Source organism: Mus caroli, unplaced genomic scaffold, assembly GCF_978045245.1.
Source record: "Mus caroli unplaced genomic scaffold, Mus_caroli_1 scaffold_12, whole genome shotgun sequence".
NCBI lineage: Eukaryota > Metazoa > Chordata > Mammalia > Rodentia > Muridae > Mus > Mus caroli.
Window position 1 is genome coordinate 310,882 of NW_028227267.1, and position 24,887 is coordinate 335,768.

Sequence of the window (24,887 nt, forward strand, 5' to 3'; positions counted from 1 at the left end):
ACAGAGGCCAGAAGAGGTTGTTGGATGCCCTGGGACTGGAATTACTGGTTGTGAGCTACCTGAAGTGGGTGCTTGGAATAAAATTCAGGTCCTCTGTGAGAGCAGCAAACACTCTTAACTGTTGAGCCATTTCTCCCCTTGCATTTTACCCTTTTATGTGGGTTATTTATTTGATCACTATATATTTTGATACTGAACTCAATCAAGTGCTTTATTCTAATAGGCATTAGATATAGCAGGGAAGGGTGAAGCTGCATTTTATTAGTGGGAGGTAGAAGTTTTCCCCATATAAGTCTGGTATGAAGATTTGACTGGCTACAGTTTGGTAAGGCACAGTGATAGGCACACAGACTCTGGAGTCTTGCATCTGTGTTCTACAGCTGGATCCAGCACATCTTAGAAGACTATAACTAATCCAAGTGTCCAGTTAATCTGTGCCTCAGTTTCCTCTACTGTAAAGTATGGTTGAGATTATACAGATGACCTTTAACTTCCACTGGAGTACCATCCCAATAAACCCATCATACCCTGAGAATTTTTATAAGAGTATCCTCAGGGATATGTGATTGACTGAGAGCTTTGATTATTTACTGCTACCCACTGTCTCTAGAGAGCATATCCCACATACAGCTGGCATTTAAAATTGTGAAATGTGGGTGGAGCAATGGCTCGGCAGTTACGAGGGTTTGCTTCTCCTGCAGAAGACCCAGATTGGTTTCCAGCACACACATCAGGCAGCTCACAACCACCTGTAACTCCAGTTCTATGGCATCTGACAACCTCTTCTAGCCTCTATGGGCACCTGCACATAGATGGGGCACACACATACATGAAGGTACAAACATATACACATAAAAATAAGTAAATAAATCTAAAACATAGGCAAAAAATTTGAATAGGTATTTTAGAAAAGGAGATGTACAAATGACAGCAGGAAGCAATTAAAACACATTTATCATCTGTTACAACTCAGAATCCAAATGCTTATCATGGCAACAGTGGCATAAAGTACAGAGCCATAAGCCATTACAAAAGTGAAGTATTGATTTCATAGGATAACTGTGGTCTCAAAAAATATATAGCCACTTAATGCACCTTGCAGAGTCTAAAGACAAAGCAAGTGTGCAGAAAAGGTTTGCTCTTACCAGATGAGGACTCATTAAGATCACCAGATGAGTTTGCTCATTAAGACACTTACCCAAACTCACACCTCAGAGAATCCTTATTAATTCAAAGTCATCTCTTTCCTGAAGTTCTCAGTTCCAATTCTATAACCATATCCTAGATCACCAACCTCAGAAGACTTACTTTCCTCTTGTCAAAACAGTAGAAAAGGTGCAGGCAGGTTTTAAATGATTGTGTTGTCATTTTTGTACCAATTAATACCAATTTGTTGTCTGGAAGTTTAGTTCATTTTAGAATATTTTAACTTTCCTGAGAAAGCTTAAAGCTCACAAGAAGGAAAACCAGGATTCCAGCTGGGGTCTGGAGCCAGATTATTTGACAATCTGGGTATTTTATGTAAGAGCAGAAAAGTAACTTCTCCTAGGACAGAAGTGAAACTTTAGCCACTTTTGGCTGTGAATTTCAGGGAAGCCCTAAAACTTTCAGGAAGGACTTTAGAAAAAAGAAATAATTAAGATATATTATGTCACTATAATAAAAGGCAAAAGATATGTGATGATCTAAACAGATATAAAATTTTTGATATAAAAACCCTAACACCTAATGTTAATAAAAACTTTTGAACTAAAAGAAAAGAACTTGAACTTCGTCAACACAGTAGTACTTTATCAGCCAACATCATATTTCATTATGAAAAACTATGCTTTCTTGCCAAGTTCAGGAAGAAGGTAGGCACAAGAGCTAGCTTTACCCTTCTCATGACAATTCATTTGGCAGCCTAACTCCTTTACCTGTATGTACTGTGCACACATATCCCTCCTCGAACTATACACACAGCAACCTCTGAACCTCTTGCCCATTCCTTTACTGCCATCTTAGAAAACCTGCATATTTTCCTACCCCTGATTGTTAGCTCTCAAATTCGCACAGTTTCTATTCAAATGAATTCCAGGTATTTACTATCTTTTGTTTATGCATAATTAGGCATGCAAATTATTAAGATCCAAATGCATAATGAGAAGAAATATACACAGTGGAGAAATGATTATTTATTGGTCTTAATTTATCAGTCAAAAGAAAGATTCACTCAAGCCATGCTCCTTTGTAACCAACCATGCCCCTCAGTAACTAACCATACCTCTTAATAACCAACTCCTCTTGACCTCATGAGAGGAAGCCCTGGAAAGTGAACAGGCCCTTGCATATCTTCAACTAATGCTGCTTCTGCCTGGCTACACACAGCATCTGCCTCTAGCATCTGCTCTATCTCTTGGATATGAATAAAGTATTCTGGCTTCTGTGGCACATGTGTGTTAGCCTGGTTTTCAGTTCTCTACATAAGGGACCAAGAACCCTGAAACACCAGACTCTAGTCTCAACCACTGGCAGCTGTTTTCAACACTTTTATTCAGTCATTTTACTGAACTTTCTATAGCTAGTGCCACAACAAAAAATAAAGTAACTTTTAAAAAATTAAGGAAATTCAATTGGAAAGAAGTAAAATAGCCTTATTCCTAGATGACATATTTTTATGAGAAAATCTTAAAGTTTTACTTAGACTGTAGTAAATGTACCAGATCAATGCAAAATTAAAGTGTATTTCTATAGACGTCTGGAGTTTAAGTTATGAAAATAACTTTGTCATAATAACAGTATGGAGAACAAAAATTGGAGAATAAATTTAACAAGAAAAAATTTAAGGCATAAACACTGAAAACTTTTTAAAATTATTGAGAAAAATTAAGGGATATCCGCATAAGGGCAAAGATATTTCATACTCATGGATTGGAAGACATAATATTGTTAACGGTCCTCAGATCCATATCAAAACCCCACTAGGAAGAGTCAGGGAGAAAGCTCTCAGAGAGCCATGAAGCAAGGAAATCCCATAGTCATGTTTCCTGGAGCACGATCAAGAAGCTGGGACATCGGCTCCAACTGAGTTCGTTGATATGCACCCTTGGACATGTCAGAAGGAAGCCACAGAGGTGCCTTTGAGACAACACTTCTCAATCTTTTCCATGTGGTGGACCACTGGGTCTCTTGCTAAAATGTAAGCTGAGCCTTGAGCCTTTCCAATAAGGCTCAAGGTGATAACTGGCACTAAGGTAGGAGCACAGATTCTGCTCAGCTATCTGTATGAGGAGAACTCAGCAGTGCAGTGATGTTTGTGGACTGAAGATGCTCTAGAGGTGCCAGAGCTTCACCACCTAGGTGCCAACATTGGTCACAGCTAATGGGGAATCAGTGCATAGGGTTTGCAGGACTGGCTCTTACAGAATTCCTGGTCCTTATTTTGACATAAGACACCTTATGCAAGGCATCACTTAATGGAGAATAATGCAGGTATACATGAGAAACACAGGTGGCTCAGCAGAGAAGGTGTGATGTGGTTCCACTTCTGTTGCTGTGATTAAATACAAAAATCACCCAGATGATTCTAAGTTGTGCTGATTTGAAAATTAAAGCTAACGACCATGTGATGATTAACTTTTTGTTGGAAGAGCATTTCAGAAAGCAGTATCTGTACAGAACACTGAAAGATGACCTGGGCTTCATAAGCAGAGAGAAAAAGGATACAGACATAGAAAACAATACATCTACATCAGAATGTGTTTTACAGGATGGACACAACGATCTTGCTAGTTCCATTAATCATTCTAGAAACTGCCCATTCCACCACGAAATGGAGAAATCGAGTTCTCCTCTCATGCAGTCTTGGGTATGTTCTGCTGGACAGCTTGTGGGAAGTGATACTGTGTGCTTATGGACCTACATTAGAAAGCACTCTGTTCAATTTGCTTTTCTTGAGATACTTGCCTTGAGATGAAATGCTGTGAGGAAGCCAAGCAGACTACATTCTAGTGAGGAGGACCTGAGTTCCCTATTAAAACTCCCACTGAGATCCTTCAGCCTGCACCATCTTACCAGCTATATGGACAAACTCCCCATGCGATATTGCAAAGAGCAGAGATACGCCGTTTCCGTGCATCCTTAACCAAAGTTTAATTAATAAGAAACATATTGCTGTTGTTTTATTCACTAACTTTTGGAATAGTTGATTATGTAGAAATAGATTCCCAGAACAATCTCTAAAGGTAAAGAGGTGTGAGACAAGCTGTGGTTTGATATAACACAAATAAATAAGGGCATGCTTACACACAACTCAGCTATTAGAATTAGGAACATAAAAATGTGGGACATGTTGGGAATGTTGAATGTGTGTTGTGCGGGGGGTGGGGGGGTGGAAGTTTGGTAAACAACCTATTAAATGTAATATGAAATGAGGTTGTAGTGTGTATTCAACCATGCTTCAACTAATTATTATTCATGACAGTGCCAGAAAGTGCTCTAGATCTAGATGTAAACATGTTTATGTAACAACATTTTCTTGTTTTAATAAAGTAAATACTTGTTGAAAAGAAAATGTTAGGGCTAGAGCTGTGTCTCAGAGTCACAGCATTTACCTAGAATTTGCATGGCCCTAGGATCTATTTCCAGCACTGGGGTGGGAGATGGGTGGTAGTGGCAGAGGCAGTCTTCTGCACATAAACCCCATTAGTTTGAAAGGAAGCCATTCCATTGTTTTTACCACCCCAGTAGGGATAATATGTAATTTCAGAAATCCACATAGATTTAAAAAGTGTGTGTGTGTGTGTGTGTGTGTGTGTATGTTTGTGTAAGTGGACATATGCCATAGTGCCTCTGTGAGGGTTAGAGGGCAACATGTAGGAGTCTGTTCTTGGAACTCAGGTCATCAGGCTTTGTAACAAGCCCCTTCAGCCAGTGAGCCATCTCACTAGTCCCTCATATGAACTCTTTTATGGACAGTAAGTTCTGTGGGGAGTGTAGGAAGCTCTGTGTGATTGAAATTCTGAGTGAATGTGTGTTGATGATATAAACCTCTGCCTCTGACCCATGTGAAAAATTACAAAGTCCCCTCTGCTAAGTCTTTCTCTGGTCCATGTTCAGATAGTAAAAGGGTGTGAAGAACATATCTGTCATAGCTTTCTCCCACCAGATATTTATGGCTTGAAGATGCATCCCCTGCAGAGAGTGCTCCTACTGAGATTAACTAAGCTTATTTCTTGATCAAGCTGTGTGCTGTCAACCCTACCTTCTTGTTTTTCTCTATGCAATATCCCTACCTCTTTGTTCAACTCTTATAGCAAACACTGAGTTTCCACGGTGCCATGGTCTTCCATACATGTAGGGGCTCTCTTAGAATGCCTAGGCCACCCTGTCCCAGGTCCCAATCCCACAAAAGGGCTTGAAAAAGTCCCTATATTCTTGGGATAAAAGTACATAATTTGTCATTAATACCTCTGTTTTTCCCACTGATACACAATTTTGTGGTCCAATCAAGAGTTTCTGGAAGAGGTGAAATTTATGTCTTTTTCTTAAGCTGAAAAACTTATTTCCCTAAGCCATAGGTTAAAAAGGAGCATACTAACTTGAGAAAAAAAAAGTATGTTCAGTCTTTTCATAATCTTGTGGACCACATCCCCTTTCCACTAAACCAGAGATAGGAAAATGGACAATGTATTGAGGAGTCACTGTAAAAAGAGCTCAAGGGATTCCCAGGAGTTGCAGTTGACTCTGGGAAACCATTCACAAGACTGAGCACAAGTATGTTTATACTTCCTGTGACTGTGACCAAATGCCTGCTGAGAATCAACTGAAGGGAGGGGGGCTTGTTTTGGTCTATGATTTGAGGGGACAAAGTTAGGAATGGCAGCTAAGTGTGAGGAAGCCAGTTACAGAATCCACAGTCAAGAGGTAGAGAGCACCCAGGAAGTGGACTGTCTATAAAACTTTAAGCATTATTTCCTATCTAACTTCCTCTATCCAGGCACCATCTCCTAACAGTGCCATTGACTAGAGACAAATGTCCAATCACATGAGCTTATGGGAGAACATTTCACATTAATAAAACGGTATATGAGATAGATGACTCTAGATTCTGGGCAGGAGTGGGACATGATCTCACACCTATCAATGTGCTAAGGCTTCTCATATTGCTTCAAGTTCCAGTCTAGGGGCTTCCTGTAATCTCCTTTAATCAGCTCTTTTACTATGTACAAAAATGAGATACTAAGAAAATTCTTATTTTTAGGGAAGAAATGGGAGCTGTGAGAAGTTAAGCCAAAGGCTCAGGATCTACACAGCAAGGCAGGAGAACCTGGGAGCCATGATCATGGATGCAGACAGTCAGGGTCCTGGAGTATCTCTGCACTCCTCGACCGAATGCAGGTTTTCCACCCCATGCCATTGGTCCCTGCTGGAGGTTTTCTAGGTTGAAGGCAGTTTTATTTATTAAACTAACAGTGTTATAACAAGCATCCCAAAGATGACCTCATCTCCAACCTCATTGCTAAACAAAGAGCTGACTGCTGCCTGCCAACTCAGTGCTCCTTGCTTTAAAATTTTCCTTCCTTACTTTATATATATATATATATATATATATATATATATATATATATATATATATATATATATATATCTGAGAACCATTTTCCCTTTTATCCATCCACAGCCTCAGCTCCCTTGGAGAATCTTTAGACACATCTTAGGACATCCACAAGCCCCTTCATCCATGTTTCTGAGATGTTGGGGACACCAATCAATTTAAGGAGAATGAGATTCCTTGCTGTGAATGAACTACTACAGGTGAAGGATCTTTGACACAGAAGACTAAGGGAGACAACACCAATATTAAAGAGAAGGGAACATGGCATATTATCTACTGCTGCGTAGCAAACATCCCTCAAAAGACAGTGGCTAAAAACAATACATATTTGTTACAGAAGGGTCAGGAGGGACATAGATGGGTGTTCCTGGTTGAAGGTCTTTTATGAGGTTTTAGATAAAATGGCCAGGGGTTCTTTCAAATGAACACTTGATTGAGGGTGGAGGATCTGTTTCAGAGATTGCTTTTGCAGTTGAGTTTCTAGCCACACTAGCTTCTCAACAAGGCTGCTTACGAGATGGCAGGTGACTTCTGACAAAATGAGAGATGAGAGAGAATCTGAGCAAAAATGAGGAGGAAGGGAAGTGGGAGGGGAAAAGAGAGGAGGGAGGGAAAAATGGATGACAGAGGTGCTATGCACACTGAAATGTGAATCTAACATCTTTTATAAACTAAGCCCAGTCATGAACAGCATACTTTTCAGTGTCATCACAACCATGGGATAAAGTTATGGAGGGGAAAGACATAAGAGTGTGGATGCCAGAGACAGGAATTGGTTAGGAGCATTGTAGAGACTAGGGGCTAGAGAAGTCACTCTTGGACATTCATATCTTTTAAATCTTTACAAGTTTGTTTATTCACTATTGTGTGTGTGAATGATGATGGGAAGGCATGCATGCCACAGCCAGCATGTGGAAGTCAGATGACAACTTTGTAGAATTGGTCCTCTGCTTCCATCTTTATGTAGGTGTGGGGGATATAACTCATGTACGAGGCTGTTGCTACATCATTACCTGTTGAGCCATCTCATGAGGGCTGTTGTTGGAACTCACTGTGTAGCCCTGCTAGGTTCTAAGTCATAGGAATCCTCCTGCCTCAGCCTCCCCTCCGAATATTGCATTACAGGTATCAGCCATAGTTTTAAAAAGTTTGTGTTATCCCTTCTTTAACACCTTAGTGATCACATGTGCCTCCAGACTTTAATCAAAAGGTCCCTTGTCTTTCTGTCTTTCGGGGCTCTTAATTTGTTCTCCAAGTTAGGAATTGAACCTTAGGCTTAGATGGGCTGAGCAAGTGCTATACCACTGAGTTACAACCTCCTGTCTGTGCTTCTCTGAGACAGGATATTGCGAGCTAGACAAATTCATGATCCTTGTACCTCAACCTCCCAAGTTCTGGAATAACAGGTGTGTGCCACCACACCCAATGCCAGCATTCTAATCACTAGTAAATACAAGCTAACACTATGGACCCTCCCCCTCATGGAGTAGAATCTAATATTTCATAATCCCTTCTCATTAGGTGCCTAATAAGAAAGGAGGTTCACCAGTCAAGGAGCCACACTGCAATACCTTCTGCTGAAATCTAGTCTTGGTACTCCCAGAGAAACATTCCTATCACTCATCCAAAATGGGAAATAGTGATTCTACCTTCTCCTGAGCTTTTCTGTGTTAAATTTAGAGTTGCCCTTCAAAACATTCCTAGTTGCCAGCTCTGCTGGGAAGTAAATCCATATTAAAGCTCAGAGACAAGGAATGAAGGAAGGAAGAGTAAGTTGATGACTAATTGTTAAATATTTTTAATTCCAATCTGGAGCTTCTACCCCACCTTTGATCATTCAGTTCTTGGATAGAAGCTATACACACCTTTATATTTATAATAGGCCTTTATTAGTTCCAAGGCTGGGCAGATATCTACATCCTATGCTATTACTAAAATCTGTTTCCTATCAATAACCCCAGGTTATTGCTTACTATGTTTCATCTGGGCTGCTCTTAACTCCAATTGGACAGCCCTCATGGTCTTGCTTTCTTGACTTTTAACCCATGATGTCTTTCTCCTCTCTCCGCCTTCTTCTCTCTCCTCTAGTCGTCTCCTCTGATCCCAAGCTCGAGAACACCAAGCTTTGCCTATCTTGATTATGCCCAGCTATAGGTGTAGGGATCATTATTCACCAATCAGAAGTAACTTGGGGGCAAGGCAACATAGCATCACTTGGGTCTACATGTGGACTCTCTTGTCTTTGGAGCAACTAGGCCTTAGGAGCCCACACTTAGTATTACAATGCATAGCAACATACCAAACCTCAGCAACCACTGAAGGATATAATGAAATTGGAAACATAAAGTCAGTGAGCTGTTTGTCTTGGAGAGTAAGCCTGAGTCTCTAGGAACAGGGAAGAGCCATGAACATGTAACATGGATTCATGGTAAGGTATCGTGAAGTTTACGGACACAGAATCAAACCAATTTGCAGTTTTCAATCCAGTGCTGACTTGGCATCTCAGCATCTCTAATTCTCATCTGGACAGCACGGCTGGTCAAATGAAAGCAAGCCATGTAGGGTTGTGACCTGGTGCAGGCAAGGTGCTTAGAACTTTGTCTTGCACAAATTAAAAACACCATAATCACTATTTATTTTTGTAGAAGGTATTACAACAATGGAAAGCTGTCAATTTCCTTCATTTAACCAGTACTTACTGAATGTATATAGCAGTGACCCTAGCAAACAAAATCTTTTTTCGAAAGGTGTTTGCTTACAGGTGATAGTAAGGTGGCAAAGATTATGAGACTAAAACAAGTAAGATTATGCCACGTGATCATGATGAGCAAAATAAAGCATAGAAGAAAAGACAGTTCTACAGGAGGGAGAATGTTCTAGGAATAAGCAATAATGGGTATAAAGTCTGGAAGACTTGTTGGGGGAAACAGGAAGATGAGGAGTAAGAGGAGGAGAAGGAGGACGAGGAGGAAGAAGAGGAGGAAGAAGAAGAGGAGGGAATGCAGCTATTAGGAGAACACTGCCCTTACTGCAGGATGCAAAGCCACTGGCATTTTTTGAGAGGAGAGACATCATGTAAACTATGTTTTAGTGTTTTGTTTGTTTTAGTGTTTTGTTTTTGTTTCCCCCCAGAGAAATCTTCAGCTTGGTATCTTCCTGTCCTTGTCTTCTGAGTATTGGGACCACAAGCCTGTCCTGTTATACTGTTTTAAAAACTCACATTTCTCCATCTCTCTGTTTCTGTTTTTGTCTCTTTCTCTTTGTCTTTCTGTCTCTGTCTCTCTCTTTGTCTCTCTGTCTCTCCCTGTCTCTCTCTCTGTCTCTGTCTTTCTCTGTGTGTGTGTTTGTTGAAAGTATGGGGAGTGGAAAGAACAGGTAAGGGTTTCCACTGACTCTGCAGTCCACAGTTGCCCCAACCAGGGAATTAGCAGTAAGTAGGGATGGGAAGGTATAGACATTTCAGCAGACATTTCTTGAGGGCTTTGTTTTGAGAATTTTCTATATGAGTTCAATGCATTTTCATCATATCCTACTTCTTTCCCTCTCTAAATCCTTCCCTTTCTCCACCCATATCCCTGTCTCAAATCCCCAGTTTATGTCCTCCCCTTCTGTAATTCACATGCACAAAGGCAGACTTTGTGCAGGTAGACTTGCTTGTGTATGGATATGGATGTATAACTGACCACTAGGGTTTGGGCAACCTTTCTTGTCCCTGAAGAAAGCCAACCCTCCCTCAGAAGGCTTTGAATCCCTGTAGCTGTTCATCTGGAGGTGGGGCTTGTGATCCCACCCCCATCTATATTGGCATTTTGATCACTGTGGTTCTATGCAGACAGGCACACTTGCGAGTCTATAGGTGCCACATCCCTACTTTGTCCACAAGATGTTGTTTTTCTGCAGTCTTCCATATCTTCTGGTTCCTAAAAAGCATTCTTCGGCCTCATCGTCATCTTCCTTAGATTTCCTTAGACTTCCAAGACTCAGGTCTTGGGGTGTAGGGGTTGTCTTAGAGATGCCACATTTTTGTAATAGAGACTCATTGCCATACATAAGCCTGGGACTTGACTGGTCGTTGCTTTCTGGAATAATGATCAGCAGACATTTTGGACAACAAGATCAGCAGAATTCACTAATGATTGAATGTAGAGTGTGAAACTGACACGGATAAGAACAGGGAAGCCCTGTGAGGACTGGATTTCCTCTTCATTCATAGTTATATCCCTACTACCTAGACTCAATAAACAAGAGCCTGGACCACAGTATTTAGTATTCCTAGAATGAATGATAAGGGTGAATCGGACTTAGAGTCCTGTTTTGAACTTTGAAAAATGCCAGCTAAAACATCTGCAGATGGACAGCTGCTGAAACACGGTTTCAACAACGACATCGAAGCTCTTCAATTCTATTCCCTGGGTGGAAGCTGACATCACGACATCCCCAAGCCCCACTGCCAGTGACAGAACTACAAAATGACTCAACAGCGGCTGGGGCAGAAGGGTGTTTTCTTATGAAACATTCATTGTAAGCCAACAGCACACACACAGAAGCATAGGCTACCAGAGGCAGGATGTAGAGTTCAGTGGCAGAACTTCTGTGCCTGCTTAGCCTGTTGAAGCCCTGGGTCAAATCCTAGCATCAAAACAAAACAATTTTTAAAGGGTTTCAAAACACAGTCAAGGCTCTGCTATTTCTGTATTCTTGAAACATAATCAGAGAAATGGGAATAGGCAAAGATTTCATGAGGTTAAGACTGTCTATGAAATGCTGTATTTGATCATATTCTAAATATGATGCATTTCTACTAATACACTGTACTATGTTGGAAATACATCATGAGACAGATTTAAGTGGCCACACAAACCAGAAAACCAGGTTTCACTTATTTCTAAGTCTTCCTCTCATACATTCTTGAGCTGACATTCCTAAGGACAAAGGTGCTGTTATTTTTTTCTCAGTAGTCAGTTCCAGGCTAGACATCACTGGCTACTTTGGGCAGTTTTCAGTGATGTACTTAGTTAAAAGCCAGTTCTTGAATGTATCTCATGGAAGCATTTTCTGTTCTAGATACAGGTTATGAGTCTTGTATTGCTCTAGTCTCTGGGGTCTTTTTGCACTAGTTGTTTAGGCTGCTTGAATGACTCAGAACTTCACATTCCCATGGTGGTCTATGGCACCTGGTAGGCTGGGTTTCCCATGGTTTCCTATGTATTGGCTAGCACTGTTCAAGTGATTTGGACCATACCTGAAATGGAGGTCTGTCTTCAGCCCTCTCTGCTGAGCAGGACTAGTGCATGGGCTCAACCACTTCCAAGAATCCTCACAGAAGTTAAGAGTAGTCCTAGATCTCAGCTGTTATGATAGGCTGGAGGTGTTTTGTGTGTGTGTGTGTGTGTGTGTGTGTGTGTGTGTGTGGTGGTGGTGGTGGTGGTGGTTGTCCTGGTGGTGGTGAAGTGAGTTCATGGACGCTGAGTTAACAAAGCATGTGCAGGTTTTTTGTTTGTTTTGTTTTGTTTTAAGTAGCTATTTTGGGCTACAATGACAGGGCAACCTTATATTCCTCAGGCCACCCACAGCATGGCTACTGTCCCACCGGTGCCTTTCAGGCACAGTGGCAGCCTCCCACTTGCGCTGATAGAGCTGCCCACTTCGTCCCACCCCGCCCTCCCCAGCCTCCCAGAGTGGCAGCTAGCAGTCCTGGACAGGACTAGGCACAGCAGGACTTTTCCTGCAGCAGTTACGGGGTAAAATGTGGCTTCACCCGGGCCCACGCGAAGTTTTCCAACAGCGGTGCAGGTGGGTCCTGCGCGAGCACGAGCTGGTGGTGCATGGTGTGTGTGTGTGTGTGTGTGTGTGTGTTCTCCCCACCCCTCGTCCCAGTCCGACGCACTGCACCTTATTGAAGCGCAACCCCACCCCTTAGCCCGCGTGTCCCTTTAATTCCTGCGCTCCTCAAGGTCCCTCCCTTCCCGCCGCCGTCGTCGAGCCTCGATTTCCCTCCTCCCTTTCCCTTAGCTCTAACCCTCCTTTGCTCCGGCCCGCCCAGCCCAGGACTCAGCTGTCACTTTACTTTTGCGCGCGCACCTCACAGGTCCTCCAGCGGGCACGCGCCGGCGGGGGCGGGGCTAAATCGCGTCGCGGGCTCGCGGGCGCGACACCGCCAGGCCGACGTGGGGCTCGCGCTGTCGCGGGCTCTCAGGGCGGGCAGGGCGAGCGCGCGCTTGGGAGGGGGCGCGCGCGGACGGCGGGCGGCGGCGGCGGCGGTGGCGGCGGCGGCGGCTCGCGGAGGCGGCGGTTTCACTCCCGGACTCGGCGTCCGAGCCGCGGCTGGAGCGCGGGCGACGCCGCGAGGTGAGTAGGTGAGGGCGGGCGGGCGTGGCCGCGGCCAGAGCCGCGGCGTGGGGCGCGCGGGGACCCCACGCGGCGAGGGCCAGCCCGGCGAGATCCCCGCCCCCGCCGCGGCCTCGGCTCGGGTGCGCGCCCGCGGCCCCGCAGGCCTCCCTGACCCTGCGCGTGTCCGCTGAGGCCCGCGCGCCCCTCCCCCGTCCCGCAGAGTGTGGCGGTCCTTCGTCCACGAGGACCTCTCCCCTCCCCTCCCGACCCCACCGCAGCCAGGAACTAAGTCTCCGCAAAGTCCAGGATGGATGTCGCGGCGCAAAGTGCCCGGCTGTCCGGAGCTCTTCCCAAATTGCATAATTGCTACACGAGGTGAGGGTGAGGGAGTACCCGCTGGGTGTGTGCGTGGTGCCCCGGGGTGTGGGTTGTCACACTGGTCTTTTGTAATGCCCGATGCTTGGCACAGTTTGGCTCTGAAGCCAGTTTTCCTCTGGCTTCTCTGCAGCACCCACTGGCCTGATTGGAAACTGGATTACCCTTGTCCTCCCACCCCCTCTTCGCTACAAATGTTTTGATCCATTTGCCCTTTTCCAATTCTAATGAACATAAAGCCTGGCTTCTTGTGTCTCTTTTTCCACAACTAACCAGAAATGCCCCATCCATCTTCCCTAAAGGAAATTAAGGCCGCATTAGAGATAGATACCTCATCACCCTGGGCTTGGTGGCAGTTCTTGGACTTATTTGCTGATTTGCAAGATTCTTATCCTCTAACCTTGTATTTTGTAATTTTGAGGGTCTACTTGAGTATTTCCATTTCAAAGTACAAAAGAATGTGCTAGGACTTACCTCTGATTACCTTACTGTTCAGAAAGATTTTAAAAAGCTCATCTTAGTTTTAAATCCTTGGATTTTGAAAAGCATGCTCTAGAAATGCAATCTTGGGAATCTAAATATTCGTCTTTCCTCAGGCAGTCAGGATGCTCCTGGGCGCTTGGCAGTTTTGTTTGTGGGTGATGGTGAAGATGGAGTGTTTTCATATGTCATACCTTGAGCTCTTTTCTCTAGGGCACAGCACTTCCCTCAATCGGGTGCTCCACTTTTATTTTCCAAATAAATATCTTTTCAGACACTTGGAAAGCTGGATAGCGCTACAGGTTTGGCGTATAGTATAAAGTATTTTATGTTTTGGAAAAGTTCAGAAATCCCAAGTAGAAAAACTGGTATGCCAATGCAAGTTCACATTTTCCTGTTGTAGCTGCACAAATGAATACTTGCTTTTCTAAGTTTTTAAAAATCATGACATTTGATGATTTGAATAGTAATGTGGATTTGAGTACTGTTGGTTTCATCGGTGGGATTTGTTTAGATCCTTTAGTTTTTCTGAAACACGATAATTTCACTCACTATGTGCTGGGAATTTCCAGAGCCTGATGACATCACAGAGCACATAGTTAATAAAGCTTAAAAAGAATGAGTGTGTTTAAATACTTAAATGTAATATGTTTATATTTAGTTAGAAACTAAGGGTTACTTTGAATCTGAAGTAAAAATATCACTTTAGGTGTCTTAAGATCTTTGAAACTGTCATTAGAGGATGTATTTGTGTTTAGATCCCTGGAATTTAGCTTCCTTCTAGGTTAGGGAATTAGCTCTTTAGGAATTAATTTTAAAATGCCAGAGAAGTTAATATGTAGAAGTTTTAATTTAGGGACCTACTAATTTTTACTTTAGAGAGACAAGACACCAATTTAATACATAGTTCATTTGAGTGACCTACAGAGGATTTCCTCTCATAAGAATTTATTGTGCCAGAGTACACAATCATCTTGTCCCCTTTTTTCTGTAATCAAGGATTCAGAAAACACTCAGCAGAAAGTCTCTTAACTCTTGACATTTGAATAGGAGATACAGAGCCTTTATTTCTAAATGTTTTTATAATGCTTATCAGTGTTCTCAGGAGGATTTGTCATTTGTAGGTAAAGATTTGGATCGGATAAGGTATCTTAGATCAAAAATAAAAATAATTTTTTTAAACTGTAAAACTATAGAAATTATGCTTCTGTTTAGCCATTTATGTGCTTTCTGGGGAATTGTTCTGGTTGAGCCCAGGCCTTCACATATATGCTTGGCAAGTGCTCTAGAACTGAGCCATGCCCCCAGACCTTCACTAGTAGTTTAGTAGTTTAATCTTCTGGTATTCTGAAGTAGTTGAGGAAATTTCAGTTTCAGATTATGGCCCATTACATCATTGCGTAGTCTATTCAGTTTTATATAGTTTACACATTACTAGGTGTGCACATAAAGAGTATTGAAATGTGTGCATTTCCCGACTGATGCAGCACACAGCAGTCACAGCTGTGCTTGCAGTGTAAGGCAACTACTTTTCTAGAGTTCTTGCGTTTGCCATGTGATGGATTGCCTCAGGTTTAGGGTACATGAAACAATTTCTCACTGATTTCACATCTCTTAAAAGTTTGCTCACAGTACCCTGCCTTGAGAGCATCTAATCCTAAGAATGCTTCTTTCTGTTTCCCTGCTTATACATAATCCTGCTTATCTAGCATGCTATATAGCACATACTTACAAGGTTTTTAACTTTAGATATATTTTAACTCAAAGAAGCAAGCTGAAAAAGAATAAAAATATTAAATCCAATAATAAGAATGTTAAAGTCAAATAAGAAAACCCAAGAAATATGCTCAGGCTTTTAGAGCTAGACATGAAACATAGAGACATAAAATTTCAGTATTCTGTTAAGTGACTTTATTGCTCATAAAAGGTGTCTTAGCCATGGGGAATGATGCTCTCCACTTACAGGAGAAAGGGAGAGCAGTCTCAATGTCCTGTGAGTGTGTGAGAGGTATTTGGACAGACTTACTGGATGTCATGAACAAAGGCACTATGGATGAGGATGGTCATGTCATATGTAGTGTCTGTTGACGCTTTATTGCTGTGCTTCCTGCTTCTTCCAGTACTGTACTGTGCATATTTGTCTTATAAGCTTCTCGTAGAAAACTTTCAGTCTGTTAAAGGCCTGCATTTAGAAAAGCTACCATGGTTTTGAATAAACTCTAGGATGAACTGATGGTGATGAATGTTGATCAGAAGTACTGGGTCATGCCTTTGAACTAGGTAATGATAATAATAAATTGTGTTTGAAGTGTCTGTTTTGTGTGTGTGTACTGAAGTTTCCTCTTGACCATGTCAACAACAGTTTTATTTCAAAGTCTTAATTTAAGAGTAACCAAAATGGATCCTTTTCAAGAGGACTTTGGATAAAACTCTTTCTCTTTTTCTCTTCCCTTCCCCATGTATGTGTGTTTTACTCTTGATGGTGGTGGTGGTGGTGCTGTTGGTGGTGATGACTCTAGTCACAGGCAGTCTCATTTTTCAAAGGCATGTCTGAGCTGAAGCTATATGATACTCAAAGTGATTACTGGTGGCTTGAGGCCCTGTAGTGTCTGAACATGACTTTGGTCAGTTCCGTTCTAGGTCTGTCAGCTTGTTAGGTCATACACGATGTGTTAGTAAGGACCAACCTGGGGCTGATTATGATGCAATGAGATTGGAGAAGGGCTATCCATTTTTCAGTGCATTTTTGTGTCACTATCTAGGTTATAACGGCTACCTAGGTATCAAAGTATTAAGGGAATTGAGTTAGTCATCAGAGCTGCTTCAGGAGCATGAACTCAAAGCAAAGTGAATTCTGAACCTCTAGGGAGATTTCCTCCAGACTGGGAAAAAAGGAATCCTTCAGTGTCTAGGTACACTGTCTATCTCTTGTGCAACATGGTTGCCTAGTCGAGCTGGGTCAGAGCCCACACCCTCCTAAGCTTCAGTTCATATTTAGGATCACATGGTTTCTGTTCTGTTATCACAAAGGTTACTTAAAACAATTTCCCAGCTTAGAGGATTTTAAGCTTGGCTCAGCTCTGAGGATGTATTGATTGGATATTAGTGTGGCAGTACCTCTCTCTCTCAGCCCTGTACCTTTTTACACCGTCTTGTCAGGACACTTTGCAGGTCTCTTTACCTGTCTGGACATTTCATAGCTGAGCCCCAAATGCTTCTCCCAGTGCCTATGAAAATTAGGCTTTCAGTCCTTTCTCCCCCACCCCTTTAAAATACTTATTTTATGTATCGATGTTTGTTTGAATGTATGTTGTGCACCATATATATATACATATATATATATGTATGTATATATATATACATACATATATATACATATATATGTACATATATATATATATGCATACATATATATATACATACATATATATATATATGCCTGGGTGCCGAGGGAGGCCAGAGAGGGTGTCATATCACCTGGAACTGGAGTTATAGCCAATTGTGAGTTACCGTGTGTGTGAGGAATTGATTCCAGTTTCTCTGGAAGAGCAGCCAGTTTTCATAACCCCTGAACTCTCTCTCCAACCCCTTCTGGTTTATCTTGTGCCAGTTCTTTTGAGATATAATTTACCTGATAAAAGTAACCCCCTCCATTTTTTGTAAATGCTGGAGGTTGAACTTTGCTGAATGTGCACTGTCCAAAATGCCCCTCCAGCCCCAAGACTGCCATCTTAAAAGGTATAACTTAGCATAGGGATTGCAGGTAGCTCAATGGCAGCACCTGCCTATCATGCCAAGATCCCGAGTTGAATCCTCAGCACTACAAAGCAGAGCAGAAAAACTCCGAGGCTTTTCTACTATAAGCACTAGTTAATTTAAGAATACTATTATCACTCAGTGGAAACTTTCTGCCCATTAGAAAACACTTTCCTGTACTGTCTCTACATTCCCACGATGTACCTGTCTAGACATTCCTTACAAATGAGCTTGTACAGTCTGGTCCTTCTGGCTGGCTTCGCTCACTTAGCATAAAGATTCAAGATCTTTCTGCTGAAGCTTGCAGATGCCAGACTTCATTTGTTCCTGTGGCTGAGGTATATTGTCATGTGGATGCACCACGCTTTACCCATCAATTAGAGAACATTTGAATTGTTTTTACTTTCTGCCTTGTGAATAAAATTTCTACCAACATTTGTTTCTAAATTTTCCACGAATGCAGAGAAGAGAGGTTTTGGCAAACCCCAGAGTTATTTGTTCTATAAATGGGCAATTCTCATTTTTATACCTAATTATACTTCTTTTGTTTCGTGGGCTCTGTTTCTCTTCATTATGAACATACCTTGTTGTAGTCCCTACCACAGCAGGATAAATGACATGTCATTCTTTAATCCAGGATCTAAGATGTCCACTGAGGCGCAGAGAGTTGATGACAGTCCAAGCACTAGTGGAGGAAGTTCTGATGGAGATCAGCGGGAGAGCGTTCAGCAGGAACCTGATCGAGAACAAGTTCAGCCTAAGAAAAAGGAGGGGAAGATATCCAGCAAGACAGCCGCGAAACTGTCAACCAGTGCCAAAAGGTAGCCAGCTGTTGTCAGCGCTTCATTTGCATTTCCTTCCTTGTACTTAGTTGATTTTCTGGACTGGAGGTCATAGAGTTTATAGATTGTCTCCCCTTTTATATGATGTGGTCTTTTAAAAATGTGCTTTTTAGTTGTGGAAACCTTTTTAAAGTCATGGCATATTATAAAATTGGCACTTGTAGTGTTTTGATATATTTATATCTTGATAGAAAAAGGAGGGTAGGACATTATAAAAGTATAATTTGATTTATGGTTATTTGATTGTGAATATATGCTCAATGACACAGAATTGGCATTGATAATCTCTTGGCTGGGGCTGGGGAGTGGGGCTGATCGCTCAGTCAGAACAGTGTTGGTTGCTGAGTTTAGATTAGCATCACCCATATAAAAACTGGGAATGGTATGCACATTTGTAATCCCAGTGCTCTGAGAAGAGGGGTGTGTGTGTGTGTGTGTGTGTGTGTGTGTGTGTGTGTGTGTGTTGGACACAGGTGGATCATTATAGCTTATTGGCAATCAAATTTTGTCCAGTCAATGAGCTCCAGATTTAGTGAAGAGATCCTGTCTAAGCAACAATGAAAACTGAACCAATACAAACAGGCAGTGATAGGGGAGATAACTTCTGTGGCTAACACATAATGCACATGAACACACACACACACAATCTGTTGAAGTAATTATTAAGTGATAATTTAATATCTAATCTCCTTGTTGGTAAGGTCAGAAATGCTAGTATTAATGCATCTTGATTCCATTACATTAGGTGGTAGTAGTGGTGGGTTGCTCCTGATGCAGATGTCTTCTTTCCCTAGAAGACAGATTTTGAAGGAGGTACTTGGATGTTGGTCTATCACTACTTTAACCTCTTACAGTGATTGGCATGTTGACAGGCTTAGAGGGAATCTGATTTGATAAGGTTACATCATAGCCTGGTGCTTGGAAGATAATTTCAAAGGCAGATTATATTCAGTGGACTCACATTTGCTTGTGATTTTATACTCTTTAATACATTTTAAAAAATAAAAATGCCAAATAAGAAGTAGGGCTAGCAGTAGTAGCAGCTGTATGTAGGTGTTAACATTCTTTTCACTACACATAACTTCAGGTACAGGAAACTCTCTGAATGTTGGATGACAGCTTTATGAGCCATTGGATAATAGGAATTATGGAACTCCTTTCCTATAAAAACAAAAAACTGTGTGTCCTTCCAACTTAGTCCTATCCACAGGCCTGGGATGAATCTTTGCAGGCCCTCTGGTGAGAGTTATGGTGACTGGTCAGCAAGCCATTTAAACCAGCTAGATGTAGGATGTCCAGCCTTTTGGTAGCATGCTCTACAAACGTTTTGGACCACAGTCATAGCTGTCCTAGATGCATGCAGCCTGTCCCTGTGTATGCCTCCTGAATATTCACTTTTTCCTTGTCAGGATCTCTTACTACTGTTGAGGGAATTACATGAAGTCAGATAGCTCCAGGTATTCACCAGTTTAGATTGGAACATGATAGGGCAGGGAAAATGCTTTTGTTTCTTTATGCTGTTATACCCCATGTCCAAGGAGACTTCGCATGGTGATCTCTCTCCTTCTATGGCACAACATAAAGTGACCTGCTCCTGCCAAGTAGGGCTGGGGCAGGGTAGTCAAGAAAGATCAGGAGTGGAGAAATACAATGTTTAGGGAAGTGGATGGGTAATACTGTTCAGTTGAGATCTTATGCAGTTTCATCTCGAAACTCACATCCAGCCCTGGGCTATTGACTCAGGACTGCTTCAGGCATTCAGTTAAGGGGAGAGAGAAGAGAGGGCTAGACAGGTCTGTGGGGGAACAGACCTGTTGAACTGTCCTTGACTCTTCTGTGATCGATAATCACTAGAGATTTCTCTTTTATCTAACTGGGAGATTCCCTAACCAAAAAAAGAAAAAAAAAAAAATCAAGACAGCCTTTGAAAGAAGGTATACTGTTTAATGTGGACCTTTCAAGTTCACGGTTCATCTTTTAATCCATTTACCACAATGTTTTAGAAAGCACACCCCAGAAAGTCAAATAACCCCATTAAAAAATGGGGCTCAGAATTGAACAAAGAATTCTCACCTGAAGAATACCAAATGGCAGAGAAGCACCTGAAAAAATGTTCAACATCCTTAATCATCAGGGAAATGCAAATCAAAACAACCCTGAGATTCCACCTCACACCAGTCAGAATGGCTAAGATCAAAAATTCAGGTGACAGCAGATGCTGGCGGGGATGTGGAGAAAGAGGAACACTCCTCCATTGTTGGTGGGATTGCAAGCTTGTACAACCACTCTGGAAAACAGTCTGGCGGTTCCTCAGAAAATTGGACATAGTACTACCGGAGGATCCAGCAATACCTCTTCTGGGCATATATCCAGAAGATGTCCCAACCGGTAAGAAGGACACATGCTCCACTATGTTCATAGCAGCCCTATTTATAATAGCCAGAAGCTGGAAAGAACCCAGATGTCCCTCAACAGAGGAATGGATACAGAAATTATGGTACATTTACACAATGGAGTACTACTCAGCTATTAAAAAGAATGAATTTATGAAATTCCTAGCCAAATGGATGGACCTGGAGGGCATCATCTTGAGTGAGGTAACACAATCACAAAGGAACTCACACAATATGTATTCACTGATAAGTGGATATTAGCCCAAAACTTAGGATACCCAAGATATAAGATACAATTTGCTAAACGCATGAAACTCAAGAAGAATGAAGACCAAAATGTGGACACTGTGCCCCTTCTTAGAATTGGGAACAAAACACCCAGGGAAGGAGTTACAGAGACAAAGTTCGGAGCTGTGATGAAAGGATGGACCATCTAGAGACTGCCGTATCCAGGGATCCATCCCATAATCAGCTTCTAAACGCTGACACCATTGCATACATTAGCAAGATTTTGCTGAAAGGACCCAAAGATAGCTGTCTCTTGTGAGACTATGCAGGGGCCTAGCAAACACAGGAGTGGATGCTCACAGTCAGCTATTGGATGTATCACAGGGCTCCCAATGGAGAAGCTAGAGAAAGTACCCAAGGAGCTAAAGGGATCTGCAACCCTATAGTTGGAACAACATGATGAACTAACCAGTACCCCGGAGCTCTTGTCTCTAGCTGCATACGTATCGAAAGATGGCCTAGTCGGCCATCACTGGAAAGAGAGGCCCATTGGACTTGCAAACTTTATATGCCCCAATATAGGGGAATGCCAGGGCCAAAAGAATGGGAATGGGAGGGTAGGGAAGTGGGGGGCGGTATGGGGGACTTTTGGGATAGCATTGGAAATGTAATTGAGGAAAATATGTAATAAAAAAAACAGTGAAGTAGCGGAGTTTCAAAATAAAATTTTAATTTGTATTTAAGAGAAATGAAGAATCAATATTTAGATGAAAAGTCTTTCTAAACATCATTATTCTATGAGATAAGCAGTAACAGTAAAAGGCTTGGGCTTGGTACCCAGGTTCTAATACTTCGCAGCTCTCTGACTTGAACATAACTTATTGTCTCTAGTCCTATTTTCCTCTTGTTTCAGTTTGAGGGATGATAGACTTGAGATAGACTCAGACTCAGATTGTGTAGCCAAGGCTGGCTAGAAACTTAGCATACAGCCCAGGCTGGTGTTGAACCTGAGATCCACCTACGCCAGTGTCCCAAGTGCTAGGATTACATGCCCAGCTGACTCAGTTTTCTCTTTTGCTGTGGTGATTTGGAATGTTGTAAGTATTTTGCTTATAGTAATCTTTAGAAAATGGGTGCCATCAGTTAGACTTTATGCCACTTACTGCCGTGAGGCTATCCGTCAGTTCCATTTAATACAAACATTAACCTGGGGAACTTAGTGTTGTCACTAGGGCAACTGGGATGCAGTAATTAATCCATTTTGTAGTAACTCAGGAAAAGGGCTTTTCACTTAGGGGCTCAATTCCTAAGTGAATTGTAATGCTAGGATTGTTGGATTAGTAATTACTATAATAAATGTACTATAATTATAGAATTAATGTATTTTAGAAATGTTTCCTTAAAATATCTCATTTTTGAGGTTGCAAAACAGTTAAGTATTGAAACAGTAGTCTGAGCTTTTGTCCTTTTTAAGAGGGAGGGAACATCTGTGATGCATTTCCCTTTGAGAGCAGTTTTATCTCAGAGCCTGGAGTGTTTCTACCTCATTTGCTTCTCTTACAGTGCCTACACTGCTCTGTGATATTTGCAGATATGTACTTGGACATTTATGTGATGTCTAATGTGACAAATGTGTAGTTTTGATTAAATTACTAGTCAGCGCCATAAAACATCTATTTTGAGGTCCTCATTGAATCAAATCTGCCACTTTCACATTGATATTTTGATAAATAATGAATTTTAGATCAGATTTATTTCAAATTAGTTTTTCTCAGAGCTGATATTATAATGTTAGTGAGATTTCAGTGAAGTGCCAATTTAGGAAGAGTATTTGGTTTTCAACTTCATGGTTTTGTTAGGCTGAAAGGTGGATTTCAGTAGTTCTAATGAGGTCTTCTGTTCTATGATGAACTCAATGAAGTTTGCTTGTAATAACTGTGGTTTTTTTTCCTTGAAGCGTATATTTAAAAACTTTTCAGTGTTTTGGGGTCAGCAAGCATTTTACAGTTGATGCTAGCACTTAATTAATGATGTATTTTAAATCAGTGGTCTCTTAAAATGACAGGTGTGTGGTACTTATCAGCATTCAGAATTAAATTCTAGGTTTATGTACAATAGAAAGTTTTTTTTCTAGAGACTCTTTTGCCATTAAAAATATGCAATAAAATTAATGTGATGCTTTCTTGAGAATTCCTGGGAAGGAAATGTTTAGTTGGTTAGGAGTGCTGATGTGTCTTAAGGCATGCAGTCTGTGGGAATATAGAAAGTCTAGATGTGGGAACTGGAAGGATTGCTTAGCAGTTAAGAGAGTCCCAGAACTCATATCAGGCTGCTCACAACCACATGTATCTCCAGCTTCAGGGAATCTGACATCTTCAACTGGCCTCTTCACAGCATACATATACATGGACATAAACAAAAATAGAAATAAGGTTCATCACTGGGAGGCAGGTAGATGGATATCTGTGAGTTGAAGGCCATCTAGGGCTACACAGTGAGAATTTGTCTAAAATAAAACATTAGGAGGAGGAAGAAGACAAGGAAGGGAGGAAGAGAGGAGGAAAGAAGGGAAGGAGGGAGGGTGAGGGAGGGAGTAGGGAGGGAGAGGAAAGTACAGGTGTAAAGAGAGATCTTAGCAGCTAAAGTTTTTAGTTCCTCCTGCCTCATGCCCACATTCTTGCTGTGCTGAGATCTGGGTGAATGAGTGAATAAACCTTCTATAAGGGAAGATTTGTGTGTGTTACACTGCTTCATTTTTCTGAAGTGTGTTCATATATCTCCCATCCTGTTGAGTCTGAATAAATTATGATTGACAAGCACCCCCTTTGCATACCTTTATTTTATTTTATTTTATTTTATTTTATTTTATTTTATTTTATTTTATTTTGAAGCATTGACTGTGCTCGGATCATGTACTCCTTCGTCACAGCTTTATGTTAAGTCAGGTAAACAGGCAAATAGGTGATCATTGCTCCTGAATCTCCAGGGAAGTATGTACATTTATTAACTGTGTATCACTGAATTGGGTATTATGTCATATTGGATGATGGGAATTGGAAATACAGTCAGTTATCTTGATGGTTTATGGCTGAAACAATTGTCTGTTAAAAAGTCACCTTTTAATTTGTCTTAGAATATAAGTGTCTCATTCTTTCTTCTTGCTTGTGTATAGTAACCAGTCTTATCCTGTAAATGAGGACAGATAAAGCAGTAACTGAGAATTCTGTGTGATTTGTTTAATTCACTCTTTTTTGGGGGGGTGTATTTATTTATTTTAAACATTTCCTATTATGAGTTTCCTGTTGTGAGTTTCCTATTATGCACTCCTGTTGTGTTTATCTCCCTGTTCTCTCACATCTGTCCTTTGCTTTTGCAACTGCCCTCCAAAGTAAAACACACACACACACACACACACACACACACAAAACAAAAATAACCAAAGCATAGAAAAACATCTCATCATGAAAGCTATAGTATGTCACAGTGTGTCCCATGCTATATCCCTCTATCCACATACTTTTGAATGTCATTACAGTGAGTCATTGGTCTCTGGTTTGAGGTTTCTGGCTTCTGTGACACCGTCAATATTGGATCCTCACCCCAGGACTCCTCTGGTTATCTTGTTGTTGCCCTGTGTCATGGAGATCTTGCAGCTTTGGATCAGCAGGACTGGCCCTTTCCTGCATCCCAACCGTTCTCAGATGATAAAGATTTTAGGGTGGGCCTGGATAGTAGCTGAACTGGTCAGTGTACCAGTCCTCCCTTATCCACAACACCAGGGTGAGCTGTCTAGCACTGCTCTGGCTAGGCCATGCAGTTCCACCACTGGCAGGAGTCAGGGTCAGGTCTCAGGTTCTCATGCACTCTGGGCTGGCTTGCCTGCACCCA

The 24,887-nt window shown here is 41.7% G+C and overlaps 1 protein-coding gene across 10 annotated transcripts in view; it reads left to right on the top strand.

Moving 5' to 3' along the window:
* The first annotated feature begins 12,368 nt into the window (after nt 1-12,368).
* Nucleotides 12,369-24,887, top strand: part of Ube2e2 (ubiquitin conjugating enzyme E2 E2) — a 317,715-nt gene continuing 305,196 nt past the window's right edge. For 3 of the 10 annotated variants that reach the window (XM_029468986.2, XM_021181567.3, XM_085828330.1), the window contains exons 1-2: nt 12,788-12,943; nt 18,174-18,357. In XM_029468986.2, the coding sequence (XP_029324846.1) occupies nt 18,182-18,357 (176 nt within the window). In that variant the 5' untranslated portion in view covers nt 12,788-12,943; nt 18,174-18,181. Of the gene's footprint in view, nt 12,389-12,787; nt 12,944-13,133; nt 13,301-18,173; nt 18,358-24,887 lie in introns of those variants that run through there. The other 7 variants (XM_029468984.2, XM_029468985.2, XM_029468987.2 and 4 more) reach the window with 6 other exon arrangements.